At 43.7% G+C, this 20730-nt stretch overlaps 1 protein-coding gene across 6 annotated transcripts in view; it reads right to left on the bottom strand.

The window, feature by feature from the left end:
- Nucleotides 1-20730, bottom strand: part of AAS (Pyridoxal phosphate (PLP)-dependent transferases superfamily protein) — a 93673-nt gene that overhangs the window by 24494 nt on the left and 48449 nt on the right. For all 6 annotated transcript variants that reach the window (XM_087378631.1, XM_087378627.1, XM_087378626.1 and 3 more), the window contains 5 exons: nucleotides 18361-18420; nucleotides 18078-18242; nucleotides 14764-14820; nucleotides 14226-14290; nucleotides 13111-13234 (listed from right to left, as the gene is read on the bottom strand). In XM_087378631.1, coding sequence (XP_087234757.1) covers nucleotides 13111-13234; nucleotides 14226-14290; nucleotides 14764-14820; nucleotides 18078-18242; nucleotides 18361-18420 — 471 coding nt within the window. The remainder of the gene's footprint in view (nucleotides 1-13110; nucleotides 13235-14225; nucleotides 14291-14763; nucleotides 14821-18077; nucleotides 18243-18360; nucleotides 18421-20730) is intronic.

The raw sequence follows: 20730 nt of genomic DNA, 5'->3' as shown, positions 1-20730 counted from the left end.
GTTTAGTGCTCTGATCAAAGACAAGAATGCCCCTGAAGTGTTGTTGTAGATACTGTAGTAGGAAAGGCTCGTACTTGGCTTCAGGATTTTGTGGCTGGCTTTCATGATGAACAGGTGAGGATTGCCTTTGTGGCACGGTTTGCTTGCATTCGAGATCCTGATGGGATGTGGAGGGAGCTATGTGCCTTGCAGCAGAATGCTAATCAGACAATGGATGAGTATTTGGGCAGATTCACTGTGATGTGGAAAAAGTGGCAATCTGCTTTGTTGTCAGAGGTCCCACCTCGAGTGATCAAGAAGGATCGCTTTGTTGCAAGATTGAAGCCTGAAATCCGGATAAAGGTGGAGTGCGAGGAGTTGCCCACCTACGAAAATGCATTGAGAGTGGCCAAGGAAAAGGAGAGGAAACAAAAGAGGTTGGCTTAGTTGAGCTGTGGAATGTCTGTGGTGCAAACTAAACCTTCAGTCACCTTCCCTGTGATGGAAAAACCATCTAAGATAGAGCCTAAAAAGGAGGAATCCATAAAAGAGGAGATTCAAGAGATGTCCGAACTCAAGAAAAATCTCAGTCTCAATTTAATGGCAGGTAGGGGACATGGTAGGACTCCTAGTGAAAGAGGAGCAGGTGGTTTGTCTTTATATAGTGCTTCAGCTTCTTGGCAGGCAGGCCGTGGACAAGGGGTTTATGCTCCTAATGTGCAGCGTTTCAACTATCATGAATGGGGGCATTATAGTTCACATTGTGGTAAGCCACCTCATATGGGTGGGGATGTTTATCCACTGACGCCAGGATTGAATAATCGGATTAATGATCATAGTGTGGAAGTGAAGGATGCAGGCCTGTCAAGTGGAGCTGTGAAGGCTACTCCTAAAGAGAAGGGTAAGGGGAAAGTTGTGAGTCTACTTGGGTTGGAAGTGGATAATGAAGAGGAAGTGGCAATCATGCCTTTTGTTAAGCACTACACCTATTCCTACAGCATATCACGGGAGCAGCACCAATAATTTCCTCCCAGCCAACCTTGCTGAAGCACACGAGCTGATAGAGAATTACGAATCAGAAAAACATACGTAAGTCACACATTCTCTTCTCTCTCTAGCTTCAACAAGCCCCATCTCCCTAGATGGATCTAGATGCCACATGTCATCATCACAGGGCCTTCCTAATGCAACATTTCACCCCTCTCTTGGGATGCATTAATATCCTTTGCCCCTAGGCACATTCTTTGCATTAGGCCCTTAGCCTTAGATCCACCTAGTCTGGTGCTATCAACCCTCACCTAGGACCTTGACATTAATTCCCTCCCGATCATTTACATGAAGCGCAAACAAATAATTACAAACATAGATCCTTTAAGGGAAATGTCGACTGATTCTTCCGAGGTCATGCTACCTCGGCTAGAGCGTAACATTCCTTCCCTCTTCAAACATCAGCGTCCTCGATGATAAAATCTGGGAACACTCCGCAACTGGTATACGGATTCCCAGGTAGCTTCAGATAGAGGCTGACCATGCCATGCAACCAACACCGTGGGTATCTTCCGATTTCGTATTTGCATTGTTCCTCGGTCCAGGATTCTTGTTGGTTTGCGCCTCGCATTATCCTCTATCTCCTGAAACAAAACCACACCTTCGATTAGTGAGTCACCTATATGTAAAAATTTCTTTAAGCGCGAAACATGAAAAATCGGGTGCACCTTACACCCCTGTGGCAATTCTAATTTATAGGCTACCTTGCCTATTCTTTTTAGAATTAACCACGGCCCACAGTATCGAGGTGATAACTTAGCACACTCTCCTGAAGTCAACGACTTCGAGTGCGAAGGAACCCTGAGAAAAACTTTTTCTCCTTCCTTAAATACTCTTATAAACCGGTTTTCATCCGCATACACCTTGGCTCTATCCATAGCCTGGTGGATATTAGCTCTTGCAAGTGCTAGCATCTCCCGCATTTGAACCACAAAGTTCGCGGCACTAGGCACTTTCTGAGGTACTCCAACTATAGTTGGATTTGCTGGTCTATAACCATAGTTCAGCTCAAACGGACTGAACCCTGTAGAGGAATGTTTTCTCTCATTGTAGGCAAACTCTAACAATGGCAACCACTTGTCCCATGTATGTTGCCTCAATGACACATATGCTCTCAGCATATCCTCTAATGTCTGGTTGACTCTCTCCGTCTGACCATCCGTCTCAGGATGACCCCCACTACTCATTCCCAACTCAGTCCTTAGTGTCTCAAATACCACTATCCACAAATAACCGGTAAATCTGACATCTCTGTCTGACACTATGGATCTAGGAATTCCATGCAAACGAAATATATGTCTAATAAACAAATCCGCCACTTGTGGGGCACTAACAGACTCTCTAGTCGGAACGAAGTGAGCCATCTTGGTTAGACGATCAACCACCACAAGGATAGAATCATACCCTCCTTGTGTTGTAGGCAGCCCTACAATAAAGTCCATGGAAATGCTCTCCCACTTACTTAGTGGTACTTTCAAGGGCTGTAAAAGTCCGGGTGGCTTCACCCGCTTGGCCTTACTTACCTGACACGAGAAACACCATGTCACATATTCATGAATATGCTTTTTCATCTTTGGCCAAAAGAAATCTCACTTCACGAGATCATATGTCTTCTCGACTCCTGGATGTCCCCCACATGGGCTGTCATGGCACTATCGAATGATTCTCTCCCTGAGATCATTCTGAGCAGATACTACAACCTTGCCATTTCTTTTCAGCATACCATCCCTTATGGTATATCTTGCATAAGTTTGGCCTTTTCTGGATGCCAGGTCATCCTTTTCATTCTCCCCGGGTTTTAACACATGAGCCTTAGGCCATAAGCTCTGGACAAACTCGTCCACCTTTTGAGTTTCTCTAATCTCGGTCATTAGAGCACTCTCTAATACCGTGAAACTCAGGTTGTGCATAATACAAGACAACGCATCAGCAACCTTATTATCTTTTCCTCTTCGGTACCGAATCGTTAAATTAAACTCCTGCATGAGCTCTGCCCACCTAGCTTGGCGGCCCCTCAAGTCAGGCTGTTTACAAAAATGTTTCAGAGTATCATGATCCACATCCATGATCCACATCCACGTAAAACTCTAAACCATACAAATAATGCCTCCATGTTTTCAAAGCATGGATAACAGCATACAACTCCAATTCATGAGTTGGCCAATTCCTTTGAAAGGGAGAAAGCTTCTTGCTTTCAATGGCTACTAGCCTTCCCTCTTGAAGGAGAACTGCTCCTACCGCAATGCCACTTCCATCGGTTTCCAGGAACAACGGTTTCTGGGAATCAACTATTTTTAACACCGGTCCTGTGACCACAGCTTGTTTTATGGTGTTAAAACTTTCTTGTTGATTCTGTCCCCAAATAAAAGGTACTTTATCTGAGGTCAGATCAGTCAATGGCGATACTATTTCGGAATATCCTTTGATATGCCTTCTATAAAATTAGACAAATCCCAAGAATGATCACAACGCAGTCAGACTCTGAGGGATTGGCCAAGTTAGTATTTCGGAATATCCTTTAATATGCCTTCTATAAAATTGGACAAAACCCAAGAATGATCACAACGCGGTCAGACTCTGAGGGATTGGCTTAGTTAGTATCGCAGCCACTTTCTTCGGATCCATTTCTACCCCCTCTAGAGTAATTATGAATCCTAAATATTCAAGCCTAACCATACACAGTATAGTTTTCCTTTTATTTACATAAAGACTGGCTTTCCTCAAAGTACTGAACACTATTCTCAGGTGTTCACGATGCTCAGTAATACTTTTACTGAATACTAGAATATCGTCACTACATTTTACTTTTACTGAACACTAGAATATCGTCACTAAAATGTACTACAAACTTTCCGATATATGGACGTAGTAAATCGTTCATAAGCATGACGAATGTAGCCGGAGCATTGGTAAGTCCGAAGGGCATTACCAAAAACTCATAATGACCAAACTTGCTTCTGAAAGCGGTTTTATGCACATCCTCGGCTCTAATCCGGATCTGATGGTAGCCGCACTTAAGATCTATCTTGCTGAAAATCACGGCTCCATGTAATGCATCTAGCAAATCATCAATCCGAGCCATAGGATACCTGTGCTTAACAGTGATATTATTCAATGCTCTGTAATCTATACAAAGGTGAAACGTATCATCCTTTTTCTTCTTTAATATCACTGGCGAAGCAAAAGGTGAGAAACTTGATTGAATCTACCCCAACTTGAGGTATTCTTCCAGTTGTCTATGCACCTCCGCCTCTTCAGTAAAACTCATTCTATAGGGAGGTCTATTTACAGGTTCTGCCCCCGGAATCTGTTCAATCTTATGCTGAACATTCCGCTCTGGAGGTAACCCATAAGGTAGTTCATCCCTAAAACATTCAGAGAACTCCTCTGTTATAAGATTAGCCAGCTTGGCCATCTCACCACTTTGCGTAACATCAGTGCTAGCCGAAGAATCATCAACCGGCTCTACCGATGCTGTGCAAAGGAATAAAAACTCTTCTTAAGCTTTTCGAATTTCCATCACGGAAACCAACGGTCCCTGAGGTATATCTTTCTCACCTCTCAAGACATAAAGCACATCATTCATCTTGAATTGATATACGTGCTTTTTCCAATCAATGGCTGGATTCTTCCTAGAATGCCACACCATACCCAGGGCTATATCTGCATGAGCAAGCTTGGTTATTTCAAAATCAAGCTTCTCAGCATAGTCCTGAATCCAAAGCTCCAATTGGGTAACCCTTTGGTCCCATACTTCAGTTGAACTTCCATCTGCCATCCTGACTGTATACGCATAGTCAGATGGACTTGTCTTTAATTTCAGCCTCTTCACGAGCTTGGAGTTAATCACATTGTGGGTTGACGCCGAGTCAAACAACACAATGACATCATGATTGGCCACTTGCCCTTTCATTTTAATTAACTCCGTATCATTAAAGGCTGTATACCCCGTTGCTGCGGGCTTAGATAGGATGTTATCAGGTGCACTCGTCACTAGCTTAGCAACAGACACACATAACAAACAAGGTACTAACCTCTGAGAAGATCCCGCTAGCTGAATCTGCATCTCTTCCACTCTGGGACTTCCTTCCATCTCCACGTCGCATTCTGAGATCACCATCTCAGCCATCCGACGATCTTTGTTACATGGACAATCCTTCCACTGATGAGGCTGAAGGCAACCAAAACATAAGCCTTCTCTCCTCGCTTTTTCCCTTTGTTCTGGGTTTAAGGGAGACTTAGACCAAGCCCGGGCTGTCATTGGGGTTGCTTTCCTCTTCACTCCAATGGTGGTACTTGGTTTAGGAGATTCAGCCAGTTTCGCCTGCTTGGCTTGACCACTCGGCTGAGAACCACTCCCTCTACTAATCCATTTCTTCTTAAACCCAGATTTCTTCGGATACCCATACTGGGTTCCGACCTGTGCAAACCCACTTGGCCTGCTGCCCTTGGCATCTTCATAGTTCAGGGCTATGGCTATTACATCATCTAACATGTTCGCGTAATTAGCCCGACCTTCCATTTTTATTCGATCATTCAATCCAAATATGAAATCTTTCACTTGGATTGATTGAGGCAGGGGTTCATCAACCTTCATTACACTCTCTCGAAACTTATCACTGTATTCTGCCACCGATAAATTTCTCTGACGAAGGTTTCTATATTGATCCCAAGCTCGGGATGCTTCGTCAGGAGGTAAGAAGTGTTTCCTGAATTCTCTTTTAAACCCCTCCCAGGTAGTGGATGCTATACCATCTTTTTGTTGCTTAATCCACCACCGATCCGCTGCCTCAGTAAACATATGGGTGGCCTCGCGGATCTTCTTGATGTCATTTCTGATTTCACAAATGGCGAACGCCTCGTCCCATTTGTGTAACCAGGTCTCAATGACATCGGAACTACGGTCGTTCATCCGACCAGAATACTTTTCTGGCCTGTAATTGGCAATATTTGGCACTTTAGCCTTCCTAGGCTCGACCGTATGGACACTAGACTCCGGTTCCATTGGAGCCTTTCCCTTCTCCTCTTGAGAAGGTCTGGCAGACATACTGTGTATCGCTCTCCTAAGTTCAGACTGCCCTGCATTGGCCTGTAACTGCTGCGCTAATAACTGCTGCAAGGCATCCTCAAGCAATGCAATCCTACCATATAAGGTATGAGCTACTAGGCGCGACACCTGCTGGGTCGGCCGGACTTCTAACTCACCAGGGTCCCTCCGAAAGCCCCTTCTTATGCTTCCATTCAGTTCAATGGAAGTTTTGTTTTGTTTTGTTTTGTTTTCTTGTTTTTTTCTTTTTAACAACGCTAGAAAACTATATTTACAAACTGACGCAATTCAATGTACTGACACTCTGACACAATTCCCTATACTAGGGAATTCCTGCAAAGTAACTCTGACTGAAGCACATAGGCATAACCTCAAGCATAATCTGTCCCTGCTACACCATCAAACCTTCATGCAGACTAATCACTTACGAGATCCTGTTTTTTAAAAAGCGGAGCATCAACCAACTAAATCAAGAAAATTAAAAAAACACCAATTTGACGAAGGCCAAAGAAAGCTCCCTGGTCGTTCGCTCCTGCATGACGGGAAATGAAACAATCTTTTGCAATCCCTCTCGTCTCCGTTGATTCCGAGTTCCACTAACTAATTCAACGAATAATAGGCTCTATTCCTTCCAAAAGGATCGCAGGTAATCCAAACTGGATACACGCCTCGATACGTATCTCTTTCACGCTTCGCTTCCTTTCACAATCTCTGTTTGCGTGGCCTCTTATCCTTGCCTACGTTCTCTGATCTCAGCTCCACACTGTTCAAGCTCCTACGCTCCTGCGACAAGTCTGCAACCAAGAGCGTTGCTTGAGCGCCGCTCCAGTCACAGCTTACGAGCTGGCTGCGTGGCGTTGGTTGGAAATCTTTGAGCGTATGTGCGCCAGGGAAGCAGGTCAAAGCTTATTACGGGCCAGCCAGACCCGTAGCCAGATATCGGGAGATACGACGAAGAGACAAAGCATATTTTTACAGGCTCCCCGTGACCTCTGTAATCCTGCGTTGCTGCTCATCCCCGAATCATCAAAGGCCTCCCGTCAACCATCGCTGGTTCCGTCGTAGACCACGATCACTGGTTCCGTCGTAGACCACGTCGATCCCGTCCGTCCATCGTAGGTCAACGTCGATCCCGTCTGTCCATCGTAGGTCACAAGTCAATCCAGTCGCCACACCTATGCTCCACGCCTGCTGTCCGCTATCACCGATCAAGTGATACACCCTCAATTCACCGTTCGTAGCTTTCGTCACAGCTCACAAACCCCTTCCCTTGGTCTCTTCCCTTGAGCTCTGATACCAAATGGTAAGCACTACACCTATTCCTACTGCAGATCACGGGAGCAGCACCAATAATTTCCTCCCAGCCAACCTTGCTGAAGCACACGAGCTGACAGAGAATTACGAATCAGAAAAACATACGTAAGTCACACATTCTCTTCTCTCTCTAGCTTCAACAAGCCCCATCTCCCTAGATGGATCTAGATGCCACATGTCATCATCACAGGGCCTTCCTAATGCAACATTTCACCCCTCTCTTGGGATGCATTAATATCCTTTGCCCCTAGGCACATTCTTTGCATTAGGCCCTTAGCCTTAGATCCATCCACCTAGTCTGGTGCTATCAACCCTCACCTAGGACCTTGACATTAATTCCCTCCCGATCATTTACATGAAGCGCAAACAAATAATTACAAACATAGATCCTTTAAGGGAAATGTCGACTGAATCTTCCGAGGTCATGCTACCTCGGCTAGAGCGTAACACCTTTGGGGAAGAGGAATCGAGATCAAGAAGCAAGGCCGAGTGTCATGAAAGATAAGGACACTAAGGATGTGATTACTTACCAAAGGAAGAAGCCTAAAAGGAATAGAAAGCCAAGAAGAAAATATAAGACCTGGGATTATCCAATTGGTAGGGAGCAGAGGAAAAATGACTTGGTTAAGGACCTTTCTAAGAGGAAGCCAAATATTACCTTTGGGCAGATGATTAGTTTGTGTCCCAAGTTGAAGAAGGAATGGCGGCGTGCAATGAATCCCAACAAGAAGATGGCTCAGAGGGAAGCTGGCAAAGTATTTTTTATTGCTGAACCACTTGATATTTGCCCTTCAGTAGAGGCTTGGCACAAAATTTGATGTAGAAGTTTCTAATGTTCACTGTAAAGTTGAATGTCACATCATGCCTGCTCGTTTGGGGGCTTATCCTCTGATTTTGGAAAGGCCATGGCTGCGTAAGGTGGGTGCAATACAAAATTGGAAAGAAGGGGTCATTACAGCACATGCTTCTTCAGGAAGAAAGTTGAAATTTGACATGGTTACCCATGCTGAAAGAGGGGAGGAAGAAAGTGAGTCATTTAGTGATGAGGAGAGTAGTCCTACTTCAGAGAGTGATGAGGCTGTTGTGGCTTTTATTGGACATGTGGAAATCTGCAGATGGAAGGTGAAGTTGCTGCTGTAAATGAAGAAGAGGACCGGTCTGAAGTAATAGAAAGTCTTATGCAGCCTAGGAGCACTCAAGAGTACATCTAGGAGTTGGTTGAGCAAACTCTGAACCCCGATCTCACTGTAGAAGAGAAGGAGTATTGTGCAATGCTTAGGAAGTATCCCGACCTATTTATCACTTCATATGAGGAGAAAGGGGATTCAAAGGGAGACCATTAAAGATTCAGCTCAAAGAGAATGCTAGGCCAATCTTCCAAAGGATAAGAAGACTAACTCCTGAGCAAACAGAGGTATTGAGGGAGGAAGTTGTTAAGTTGTTGAAAGCTAACATTATATATCATGTAGTACATTTTGAATGGGCCAGCATTGTGGCGATAGTACCAAAAAAAGATGGCAGGTGGAGGGGGGGTGTGGATTTCAAAACCTTGAATGCTGTGACTAAAAGTAACCATTATCCTTTGCCTCATTTGGACGATATATTGGATAGGATGGCTGGTCATGAGATGTACTATTTTCAGATTGGTATTGCTCCAAAAGACCAGCAGAAGACCACTTTTATTACTCCTTGGGGCTGCTTCAGATATAGAAGGATGTGCTTTGGTCTTACGAATGCTCCATAACATTATCAGGAGAACTCAGATGAGTTATTGGCACCATTCCTAGATAAGTTTTGCAAAGTATTTATTGATGACATTTGTGTGACCGTAAGGATCATACTGAGAAGCTGGATCAGATATTTCAAATATTGGATGAGAGTGGTGGACAGCTGAATCCAAAAAATGTCACTTAGCAAGGACAAGCATCAAGTTGTTGGGACATGTGGTTTCTGAAAAAGGTATTGAACAGGATCCAAGTAAAATCAAGGCATTGGTCATGCTTGCTTCTCCAACAAGTACTAAACAGTTACATACTTTCTTGCAAAAGGTGAAGTGCTTATCTCAGTTCATTCATATGTTGCCGCAAGTCCTCTTCAACAGGTGGTGAAGCATGAGACTCTGAGATGGACTAGTGAATGTGAAGAAGTGTTTGATGCAGTGAAGGAGATGCTTGGTCATGCATCAAATGTAAAAGCTCCTGATTTTTCCAAAACATTTTATGTCAATCCTTCAGTGGGACATGATGCACTTGGAGCTATACTTTTGCAGCAAGGAGAGAGTTCAAGGTATATGAGACCAGTTTATTATGCTACCCGAGTTAAGAATGAAGCTGAAAGAAAATACACAGTAGCTGAATTGACCCTGGCAAGCTTGATGTAAGCATGTAGGAGGTTCCGGTCATACTTGATATTCCAAACCTTTGTAGTGCTCACTAGCTGTACATTGCTTCCTTAGTTGTTGAATAGCTCAAGTCTTTCGAGAACTGGTTGTCAAAGTTTGGAAGACTAAACACCTTCATTTGAAGAATTGGGTGAATAATATCAAAACGTTGCTAAAACAGTTTGAAGTTTGGACACTACAGCATGTAGAAAGAGCTCAAAATGCATCAGCCCATGAAGCTGCCCAGGGGGTAAATGACACTGAGGTTTGTACAGTGAAAATTCAGAAACCATCATATAAAGGAAGAGAAAGCTTGGCCAATGAGGAAAGTTTTTTGTTAACACGTAAAATTCGTGCAGATGTTGGAAAGCAAAGGACGTATAGGTTTGTGAAAGTCTATCAACAGTATTGTATGATTGGTGATGTGATGTATATGAGGGGAGCTGATTTGATTCTCAAAAGGATACCATGGCATGAAGACACTTTGCTCTAGATGTTGGGATTCCAGCTTTGCAGATGTTAATTAAAATGGATGAGCAGCCAAATTCAGCCTTGAAGAATAGGTTGCTGGATTTACAGGAGGCTCAAATGGACAAGATAAAAGCAATTGAGCACTATGCCTTAACTCAAGAAAGGAACCAATTGAGCGCTAATTTGAAATTCAAAGATAAGGAGATTAACAAAGGGGACTTGGTCCTTCGTTATAACAGTAGCTTGATCATACCTTTAGGAAAAGATTTGTGACTAAGTGGGAGGGTCCTTTTTGTGTAGTGAAGAAGTTTTCAAATGGGTCATATCAATTGGCAGCTTGGATGGCAGCCAGCATAGAAATAGGTGAATGGCTTAAGGTTAAAGAAATACTTTGTGAGGATCATGCAAGTGAGCACATGTGGTCCTTCTATGAAGATGAAGAACAAAGTTGAGAGTCTTGTGGGTATGGCAGCTCTAGTCCGAGCACCCGCCGGTTTATGGAGTTTTAGCGTGGTGAGTTGGCGGCCTGGGGATCGAAGGCAAGTCCCACATGCCTGGGTCCATCAGGGCCCTGGTATCTTCTCCGCTCTCTGGTGTTATGTTCTGCAGAGGGTCCACACTTGAGGTGGCGCTGAATAAATAAGGCGGGGGGAAAGAGTTCTCCGTGAGATGTCTGGTGGGTGTAAGCGCCTCACACAGCAAAGTCGGCTCTCAAAACAAAACAAAACAAAATGAAGATACATCAGATGAATTGCAACATATGTTCCTTGAACTGCAAGACATGAATGTCTGCCAACAAAATATGATAGGACAACAAATGTATCTGGATTTTGTGCACTATCTTATAGATATGGGTAGGCACTCAAAGTATCCACGGACCCTGGGGATGGGCTTTGGGGACGCTAGGAGTTTGTTTTTCTCATTGGATCATGCTAGATGTTATAATATTTCAAAAATGAATATAATGTGTTTCTTGCAAGGTCTCGGGAAAATGATGAGCATAGGTGATGTGGGCCCAAGGTCTCCAACATACTGGGTGTTCGTTTGTTCGGGTGTTGGTTTGTTGGCTTGTATGTGAAAATGGATAATGATAGATGTGTGGGGTGTGTTATTTTGTAAGGGCTAGGTCCCTTGGCATTTTTCTTGTAAAGGAAATGTTTGGGAGATTGGAGGGGTGAAAGGGGTGTTATGGGTTGTGCATGGGATTGTTACATGACAAAAAATGCTATCTTGGTGGGTTGATGTGTTGACAGCGTTCGTGAGCTTGGGTGACGGGGAGAGGCCTCTGGATGGCGAGTGGGCGATAGATTGCAGGAGATTGCAAATGCTGGAGAGTTCCAGGGAATGGACACGCAGGAGAGATCATTCCAGACATGGATCATGGACGGAGAGCAATCTGCACGGAGAGAGAGAGGGGGGCAATCCTGAAGGAATTGGTGCTTCCTCATCAAATCGTGATGGTTGCTGAATAGTAACAGGATTTAAAAATTGGTGTTGACCCTGCGACTGATTGTTGATGATCATGTTGCTGGAAATGTTGTGCGCTTGCTAAATGCTGACAAGCAGGTGCTCTGTGGACTCCTGATTGTCAAAAGGGTGTCTTTTGATGCTGGAGATGATGGCAGGAATAGAAGCCTGTCGCATTTGAGCAGTGACTGGCAACGTATTGATCGTGGGCTTGAGACTTGGCAAAATCGCTGTCATGATCATTCTGCAAGGAGGGTAACTTCATTTGATTGTGGCTACGTGACTCTGATCTCTAAGCTTCTGGATGGGCCAGAGATTCGAAAACAGAGGAGCCAGGAAGGTTGACGCAATTCAGCATGAAAGGCGTGAAGTGTGAAGGGATCGAGCTTTTGATCTTTGTTGAGGAGTGTGTTTCTCCGTTTCAGTGGAAAACGCCTGTAGCTACTGAGTCAAAGATTGACTTTTTGTGTTGGGGTGTTTTGTGTGTTGACACGAGGAGACCTTAGGCTGTTACATCACTTCTCTGATCCTGAATGAGACCCTTGTTGTAATTTCTGCATTGGATCATAGTTTTTATCTTCATCAAAGAGTAATGATGGATGTTTGAATTGGTTGGCTTGACTGCGTGGGATTCTAGCTTGGGCAGTTCCAGAGGTTTTTTTTTGTATTGTCTTCTTGAGGGCACCTCTGCAGTTCCCCATTTTGTTTGTTATCACCGCCTAAACACTACAATTTCATCCTGGACAGTTTGTAGGAGTTTGACTAAAATCTATCTTCTAGTTATGAAAGCATTCGGTGTCTTCTGTTTTTCCTGTTCAGCTAACCTCTGGACCTATCCACAATCAATGATTTTCAGATTTCTGGATTGTTCTACAACTCATTCTAATCAAAACCTCTGTACACGTTATATGGATGCTCCTTGGACCAGGCATAGGCCTTTCCTACAGAAGCGAGATGTCTACATGTCTCATGACCCCGTGACATCAACTCCAAATTGCAGATGCTTTTTGGACCTTGTGCAATCATGTATGTATAAAATTGTCATTTGCATCTAATGCCTAGACCCTGGAATCTAAAATTGAATTTTGTCAAAGATTCCCCCGTCCTTCTACCCAATCACAATGTGCCATAACCACCTAGACACAGAAAACTCCAACCACATACACCTGGACACTCCAACCAAATCATAATTTATTGTGTGGGGCATCAGCAAGACGGGGACTCAAAGTGGGCATGCCATTTGATAGTAAGAAAGTTGTTTTCCAAGTTCACACAACCACAAGGAAATGAGGAGAGGTATTCACATTGATGAAAACATGAAAGTACACAAAAAATATTTAACTCATCACTCAAATCACAAAGGAGCAAAGAAAGGAATATAAAAGGATATAAAAGTTGCACCTACTTCAAACCTAGAGTCTGCATGCACAAGATCTTCGAAGTGCTTAGCAAGATTGATATGGTTCCTAATGTAAGCACGCAATCCAGAAGCTCCATATAAGCGCATCACCATCCACAATTTCAAGGACCTGGCATAAACATGCCACATGAGCATCACATGTCATACAAAAACTTGAAAAAGTAAAACACAATATGACACCATTGCCCAAAAATAGAAATGTGGCCAAGTAATATTCTGTTTTAGTAGCATTCTGAAAACTTTGGAAATGCCAACAAAGGGTACCCACTCAATCTAAGATGGGGCAAGGGGATCAAAAGTTAAAGGGGAAGGGCGAAGGGGTGCAGGGATATGAAAGTTCTACTTGGGGAATGTCTCAGAAATCTCTTCATTATACAAATCAGAGGCAAATTTAATTTGGATCTTTCTTCATTCCTTTAAAATATTTGCAGAGCATATAGTCAAATTATTCATCAGTTCTGCATAGGCCACCATTCTCTTTTGGGAAATTTGGAATGAAAACAAAGTATCTGAAGTTTTTCTCTTTTCTGAAATCAAACACGAATCAAGCTGTCACTAGCTTGACCCATATTTATTTAACAATCTGAACTTCATGGTAATCGCAACTATCATATTGAACTCACAATACATTCCAAAAAGGGGGCTAAAACTTCGACCAATTATAGCAATATACAATTCTCATCACACTAAAACAGCATCAATGAGTGCACTATCCTATACTCTCTGACTATTTATAGAGTAGAATCCTCAAGTCGTATGGCTGCTGAATGTCACTGTTAGCGAGGCTTCCATTTGATTTCAGTTCACTGGCTTATTTCACAGGTGTTCGCCAAGCTGGTAATCAATCACTCTGTTCTTGGAAAAGATTGGTATGTTCAAACATACCAATGAAGCATAGAAAAGTGAATAGCTGAAGAGCATTGCAATTGAACCCGCCTTGGATTTAAATGCATGAAAGGTTCTAGAACAGGCATAATAAGACATTAGACTATAGATTTATTTGGACAGTTTTATAGCCTTTTTGAACAAAGATATGCACTTTTAATTCCAAATGCTGCAAGTCTGGGAAATACACACATTTTTCTGTAAGAAAGACTAACCTAAACCTGCGTCCCAAGGGTATTTGCCAATCCTTATAATCAGAAACCAGTTTTGCTTCTGAAGCCTGTAATACATTTGTCAAACATTATCTCTGCATCCACTTGGGCAGTTGTTGATAAAAGATCAAATTTTGGTAACATACATTGTAAATATTCCTCCACTTGAAGATTGATTGCAAGAATTTCCAAAACCAACATGGTGTTCTTTTTAACAGAGTCAAGGAGCAATATAAAACACAGGATTCCAGGATCAAAAGATGCTGGCTCAAAGTTTCCTATTTCTCTCTTGGCCACAGTGCAATGGGTAACCTATGCTTAATCCGTGTGATAACGTGACTACTTACAAGCATTCAGGCTATGTATATGCATACACAGATATGACTGCGGCACTCAAAAACATCATCACAGATATGACTGTAGTACTCAAAATGCACTTTCAACTGTTCATGGCAAAATATTGCATCCCTTTACAAGAAATCCAAGTACTACAATAAATTTGAGGAAGGCCAACATGATCTATCTCAAAAATATGACACACCTTATTTTTCAAAAACTCCGGGTTTGTGGATAACGCGTCCACTAAACATGATGAATCCTGAAATCACAATGCCCACAAACCATCAAAGTTACCTAAAGAATTGCATTTACCTCAACACAAGGCAACAAAGAACCAACTGTAATGCCCTGAGAAGGACATAATAACCCAGTCTATTACAGCTCTAGCTGCGCAAAAGCTGACAAAGCAGTAAATCGAACTTGTGTACACCACCAAGAAAGCAGGTGTGCCTACACAGTGATTGTTAGTAACAGTCCAAGCATTGGAATGCTTAGGCAGACATAACTGCACACAGAGAAAGAAGGGCAGTGAGAATCGTAGAAACAGTTTGAAGGCAGAGAAAGAGGCCTCGTGGACCTATGAGACGTAACTCATGCAAGCCACTATGGGCTGAAGCAAAGGGCTGGCTAAGGCTCTTGCTGAGTGCTAAGATAATAACTCAAAACTCAAGCTAGCCCCCTGGAGCACTCCTTCAGTGCTCCAAGCTGCCCCCCCCCCAGGTGTTTTTTGGGCGGTACCCCCAGCTCTACAGCTCTCTTTTCGAACCCTCCCGGCTGTTTGGGAGGTGGTTGTTTTCTCAGCTTTCTGGAGTTCTCTTCTCGGAGGCGCTTCGTGGTTCAACTTCGCCTCCATGGGAAGGAAAAGTAGACCCCCTCTCTGTTCTCGACAGAATGATGAAGGACCAGATCTATAGCATGATGGTGGAGTGGATGGGCCCTCAAGGAGTGGACTTGTGGCTCAATCATGGAAACTCCGCTACTTTTCAGCTAGGTTTCTCCTCTAAGACACCTGGCATAGGTTATGCCATGGGCGTCATCAGCCTCGGACCAAAGATACATTATTTGTAGGTCACGCATTGGTTTCTACACCAATATGCAGCCAAGCTAGGGATTGAGGTGTCCTTCATGATGCAATGGGCCCTCAAGATTGGCATAGAACCTGTTATGCCTTTGATACAGAGACGCAATGATATGGATTACTCCCCTTCCAAACCCCTTTAGAAATCTCAGAGATCAGATGAAGTGGCACAGGCTCCTACTCACAAGATAGCTATGTTTCCTCAATCCTCTTGTCCATGAGTTGGAGAGGAGTCCCCACAGGTGATCGATGCCAGGGGGATGGGAAGCACATCCCATCAATGGTGTTGAAGAGCATAAGCAGGTAGTTAGAGATGCCTTTCACAGATCATGAGCTTTCGAAGGCTTTCCAGGCACTTCCCTTGTAGAAGTTCCCTAGAGAAGATGGCTTGACGCCGACCTTCTTCAGATGTTCCTGGGAGCACATTTGTACCCCTCTCCGGTGTGCTTTCCAAAAGATCCTCAACACAAGCTTGCTCAGTCCTTGAACGGATGGTAGATTTGTTTGATCCTAAAAGGGGGCGACAGAGAAAACCTACAACAGTGGAGGCTGATCACCTTGCTGGACACAGCCTACAAGATCTTAGCTAAGGCCTTGAGTCTACGTTTGTGGCCACATTTGGTGGACATCATCCATGACACTTAGATAGGGTCTGTCCAAGAACGCAGCATCTTGGACAACATTTTCATTTTTTGGGACGCTCTTGACTAGGCCCAAGAGGAGTCTCAGGCTCCGACAAGTCGATCAAAGGGGTCTCCTCCTCCTACGCATGCAGTTCCAGTCAGATGCTCATTGGCAGTCGCACAGTCGACGCCTTCTCTCTCCCAGTCAGTTTGGCAAGGCTGCCCCCTTCCTATTTCTTTTCGTAGCGAAGACCTTGGGTTACTTTTGCACTCATAGGCCGGGGGCCTTACAGCGATGAGACTACCACTTCAGCAAGAGGAGGAGCTGCAAGGCTCGGAGTTCGCAGACCACACAGCACTTTATGTGGAGGGCTCTACGGAGAGCCAAGAGGCGGTTAGAAGGGCTCTAGCCACTTCCTATGCGGCTTTAGGTGCCAGGATCAACTGGGCCAAATCAACAGGCTTCCTTACAACCACTAGGGAGGTTCATGAGATTCGAGATTGGGGGCGGCCCTTGGCTTCAGATGGATCCCAGGTGGGCATAGATATTACAGCGGAGTAACTGACAGCCCCAGCCTTGGAGAGCGTGAGGTGCAAGCTGCTTTATTCAAGTAGGGCTCTAGTGGTGAACCAGGTGCTCCTCGCCACATCCTGGTCCATAGCATCTTGCTGGTGCTTTCACAGGGGGGCATCGGGCAGCTAAGGTGACTGGTATGTAATTTCCTATGGGCAGGTTAGGATGGCACCCAAGATACCCATGCTAGGATGGCCTGGCAAACTATGATCTTGCCACAAGCCCAAGGGGAACTTGGCACATTGATCCTGAGATGCAGAGTAGAGCCCTCCTGGGCAAGTTGATAGTGAGAGGTCTAACTCCAAGCTCTAAGCCCTGGAAGCTCTTGACGCAGTGTGGGCTTCTCAGGAACAGCCCCCGTACAGATGATCAATGGCAGTTGTCGTTCCGATGGATTTTCTTGCATGTGCATCTCACAGGGAAAGGCTCCTGCTGATGAGAAGCCCTTTTAGAAACTTTGAGCTCCATCCAGGACGATGAAGATGTGCATTGTGGACCTGGACGATGAGGACAACACTCAAAGTGTGTTGTAATAGATAGCACTTACAAGTTCTAGAAATGACATGCAGCACAAATATGTTGATAATGCACCACTCCTCAATTATAGACTCTAACTCCCCAACATTCATGTTAATGTTTACAATTTTAATGTCCCTGGATTTGACACCTCACTTAATCTAAAGTGTAATTAAGATGCACATCTTTTTTGAACATTTTTATGTATTATATATGACGGTAGAAAATTCATTTGAACATGTGCAAAACAATGAAATACATGCCTAACAATGTGAATAGAAGCTCCCCTCCCAGAATTTTATTCATTTAATGCAGCACCATCAGAGCGCTTGCAGCCAGAAGACCACTTGGTTTGAAAGCAAGGTATTCCACACATGTTTAGGGGACCTTCCAGTATGTCCTTTCCGAGCACATAAGAAAATATTTTTTTACACAATGTGTCTAGCATGTCAAAGGATTTAAAACAAAGCCAATCTAGCCATTGTTCCAACAGGTTTAAAAAAATTCATGTGCTTGCATAAAGAAATTGCATCACCTACAAAACAAGAAATTGCTAGTTCTTTTCATACTTGTGCTTTATGCCAGACAAGTCCTGAAAATTGTGTCACTTGTATGAATAGTGAGAAGACATTTCCTTTTCATACTTTTGCTTTATGGCAGACAAGTCTCAAAATTGTGGTCTTGTATGAATAGTGGGAGGCATTTCCTTTTCACATGATACTCACCTTGACCCACAAGGCTGAACAATCGAAGTTTGTAAGAAGCCACTTGTGTGCATTCATGTTGAAAGAGTCTGCCTTTTCCACACCATGAAGGTAGTGCTGATATTCAGGACAGATACATGCACTACCAGCATATGCAGCATCAATATGGAACCACATTCCATGCTCCTGGGCAGGATACATATATTTCATACTTAAGAATTGCAAGCAGTATAGCCATCGACAGAACCTTATTGATATGTGAGAATTTCAGAATGACTGGACTTTTTCACTATAAGCAGCATACCTTTGCAACGTTCCCAAGGTCAACTAGGGGATCTATGGCCGTTGATGATGTTGTTCCAATCTAATAGACATCCCATCAAAAAATGCAATCAGTTGTCCCCAAAGTTGAAAAAAACTTTAACCATTCTTCAATACTGCAACATAGTTAAGATTTGTGTATATATATATCCCTATCCTCACAATTATCTTTCCCATAAAAGCACATTCAAACTCTACCTTCCACTTGACCTGAGGCCAACCTAACTTCAATTTAACAAAAAGTCTTAAAAATCACATCAGCATCATAAAAGGCATTTTGTGTTGCATGGTGTCCGAAGAATCAACCGTTAAGAGCTTTTACATGCTCTCTAAGCAGAGCTTCAGTATGTACCTTATTCAAAGTCCAGTATCTACAGAATACATCAATATCATCAAAAAATTTAACTCATACGTGACTTTTCCCAACAAGCCTTTGAAAATCTAGACGTAAGTCCCTCCTATTTTGATCCTGATATTGAAATTGGCTTGCGTAAAATTTCTCTCATTACCAAAGGACTAGAGACAAATTTGCAGGAGGATACCGCATTTCAGCCTACCTCTATTAAGGATGAAATATCAATTAATATGATGCCTCTTTTTGGCCTGCCTCTATTTCTGTAAAGGATGTGCCTGCTTTATTTTTGCTACACTTACAAGTAGGTCGTAATGCTTTTCTTGAACCGCATATACTTTGTACTCTACTGTATGTAAGAGTGTATGGAGCCAGACTCTATTCCATGTCAGAAGAACTTGCAATCCTAGTGATGAGCATAATGTCAAGCGCCAAGAAAATGTAGGCCCACCCTATTGGCTCAAAAGCTTGAGAGGCAAGAAAATGAGTGTGGATGCAGTATTCCCAATTCAAGTGGAGTCCAGTAGTAGGAACCTATCCTAAGGGGGATCCAAGGGGTCGAAAGCAAGGGGATTGAAGGTCAAAAGAGTTATTAGAGTTGGAAATTTACAGGCTAGTCCCATACTCACCAGGCGCAAGGGTGAAGGGTACAAACGCGGATGCCAGAAAGGGCTTGCAAGGGTTGCATATGAATCCCTTCTTTCCCTTTTCCCTTTTGGGCTTCCTTCATTCCCCACTTCAATCCTTCCCTCTCCTTGTCGATAGTTCCCACCTTCCACCGGTGGTAGCATGTTGTAGATTTTCAATTTGGCTAAAAGAAAAAGTTCCTATGGGAAAGAGTTTCAAATGGTCACCATTTGGTCCAGCCACCATCTAGATCTCTATATCCCAAGGACAAGTAACAAGTTCAACATGCAGTACAAGATTTACGAGGCATGGCACCTCCTGCCTATAGAACATACACTTGTGTTTGGGTTCAATTGAGGTCAGCACTTGAGGGTAACCACATACGGTGCACTCTAGATGAAATTCCCTATTACCCATCCATTTTTAAGCCTCCCTAAGTAGTGTAGAGACATCCTTCCCACCATGAGAGCATATTTCATGAAGCTACATTTGATTGTGGAGGACATCGATTCCCTCCTAGAGGAGATGATGCTAGAGACTCAGCATGTTTCATGAGAGAGTGGAGGTTTCAAGACTACCAACACTGTGCCTACAATGCAAAGATAGGCAGCTTGGCCAAGGCTATCCCCGCTTCTCTAGCTGCCCTAGCGTGACCAAGGGAGATGACTAGATCACCAATCCCCAAGGGGTTGGTGTCTTAGACCCCCAAGGGGTCTACCTAGTTATTTCGTGGCTGACTTATCCAAGCCAATGGGCCTGCTTACCCCCAGAAGCACCCCTAATCCCCACTTTGCCTGTGTAACTCAAACACGTGCACAAACTCACGCAAGTGAAGTCTCAACTAGGGTGGAGGGAAATAAAAACGGCAAATATGCTGCAAAGCATGCCAAAAGAAGGGCACGTCGAAGAAAGCAAGAGATTGGTAGCTTCTGAAGTTGCAGCTGCACCAAACCAAGAGCATGCTATACTTGACCAAGAGCACAAGGTAGAGGATCCTACAAGACTCCAACCTTCCCAAGATCTAAGGAGTCCTAGCAGTCACAATTATGATCCTCTAACAAATAGGGGCATTTCGGAATGCAACGTGCCCCTCAATTGACATAAACACTCGTTGATCTTCAAAAGAGAGGCCAAATGATGGACATGCTAGGCAATTGGCTGGGCCTTCAAGACTAGGGCCTATGGTTCTGCGTATAAAAATTTACTGGATCGCTTTTCCACAGGATATGCCAAGGCTTAGATGTCTCATAATTGTGCTTCATCTACCAATGGAGGAGCCACTACACGATTCACATTGGCTTGAACCAACTCTCCAACACACCCCTGTGTGACCTCATCAACCTTGATTACCTCGGCAATCAAGGTAGGCATAAA

This window comes from Dipteris shenzhenensis, chromosome 8 (assembly GCF_047967505.1).
Source record: "Dipteris shenzhenensis isolate YYH24624 ecotype China chromosome 8, Dip_SZ_1.0, whole genome shotgun sequence".
In the NCBI taxonomy this organism is placed as follows: Eukaryota; Viridiplantae; Streptophyta; class Polypodiopsida; order Gleicheniales; family Dipteridaceae; genus Dipteris; species Dipteris shenzhenensis.
Note: the sequence above shows the minus strand (reverse complement) of the source record. Positions and strands in the feature narration are given on the sequence as shown.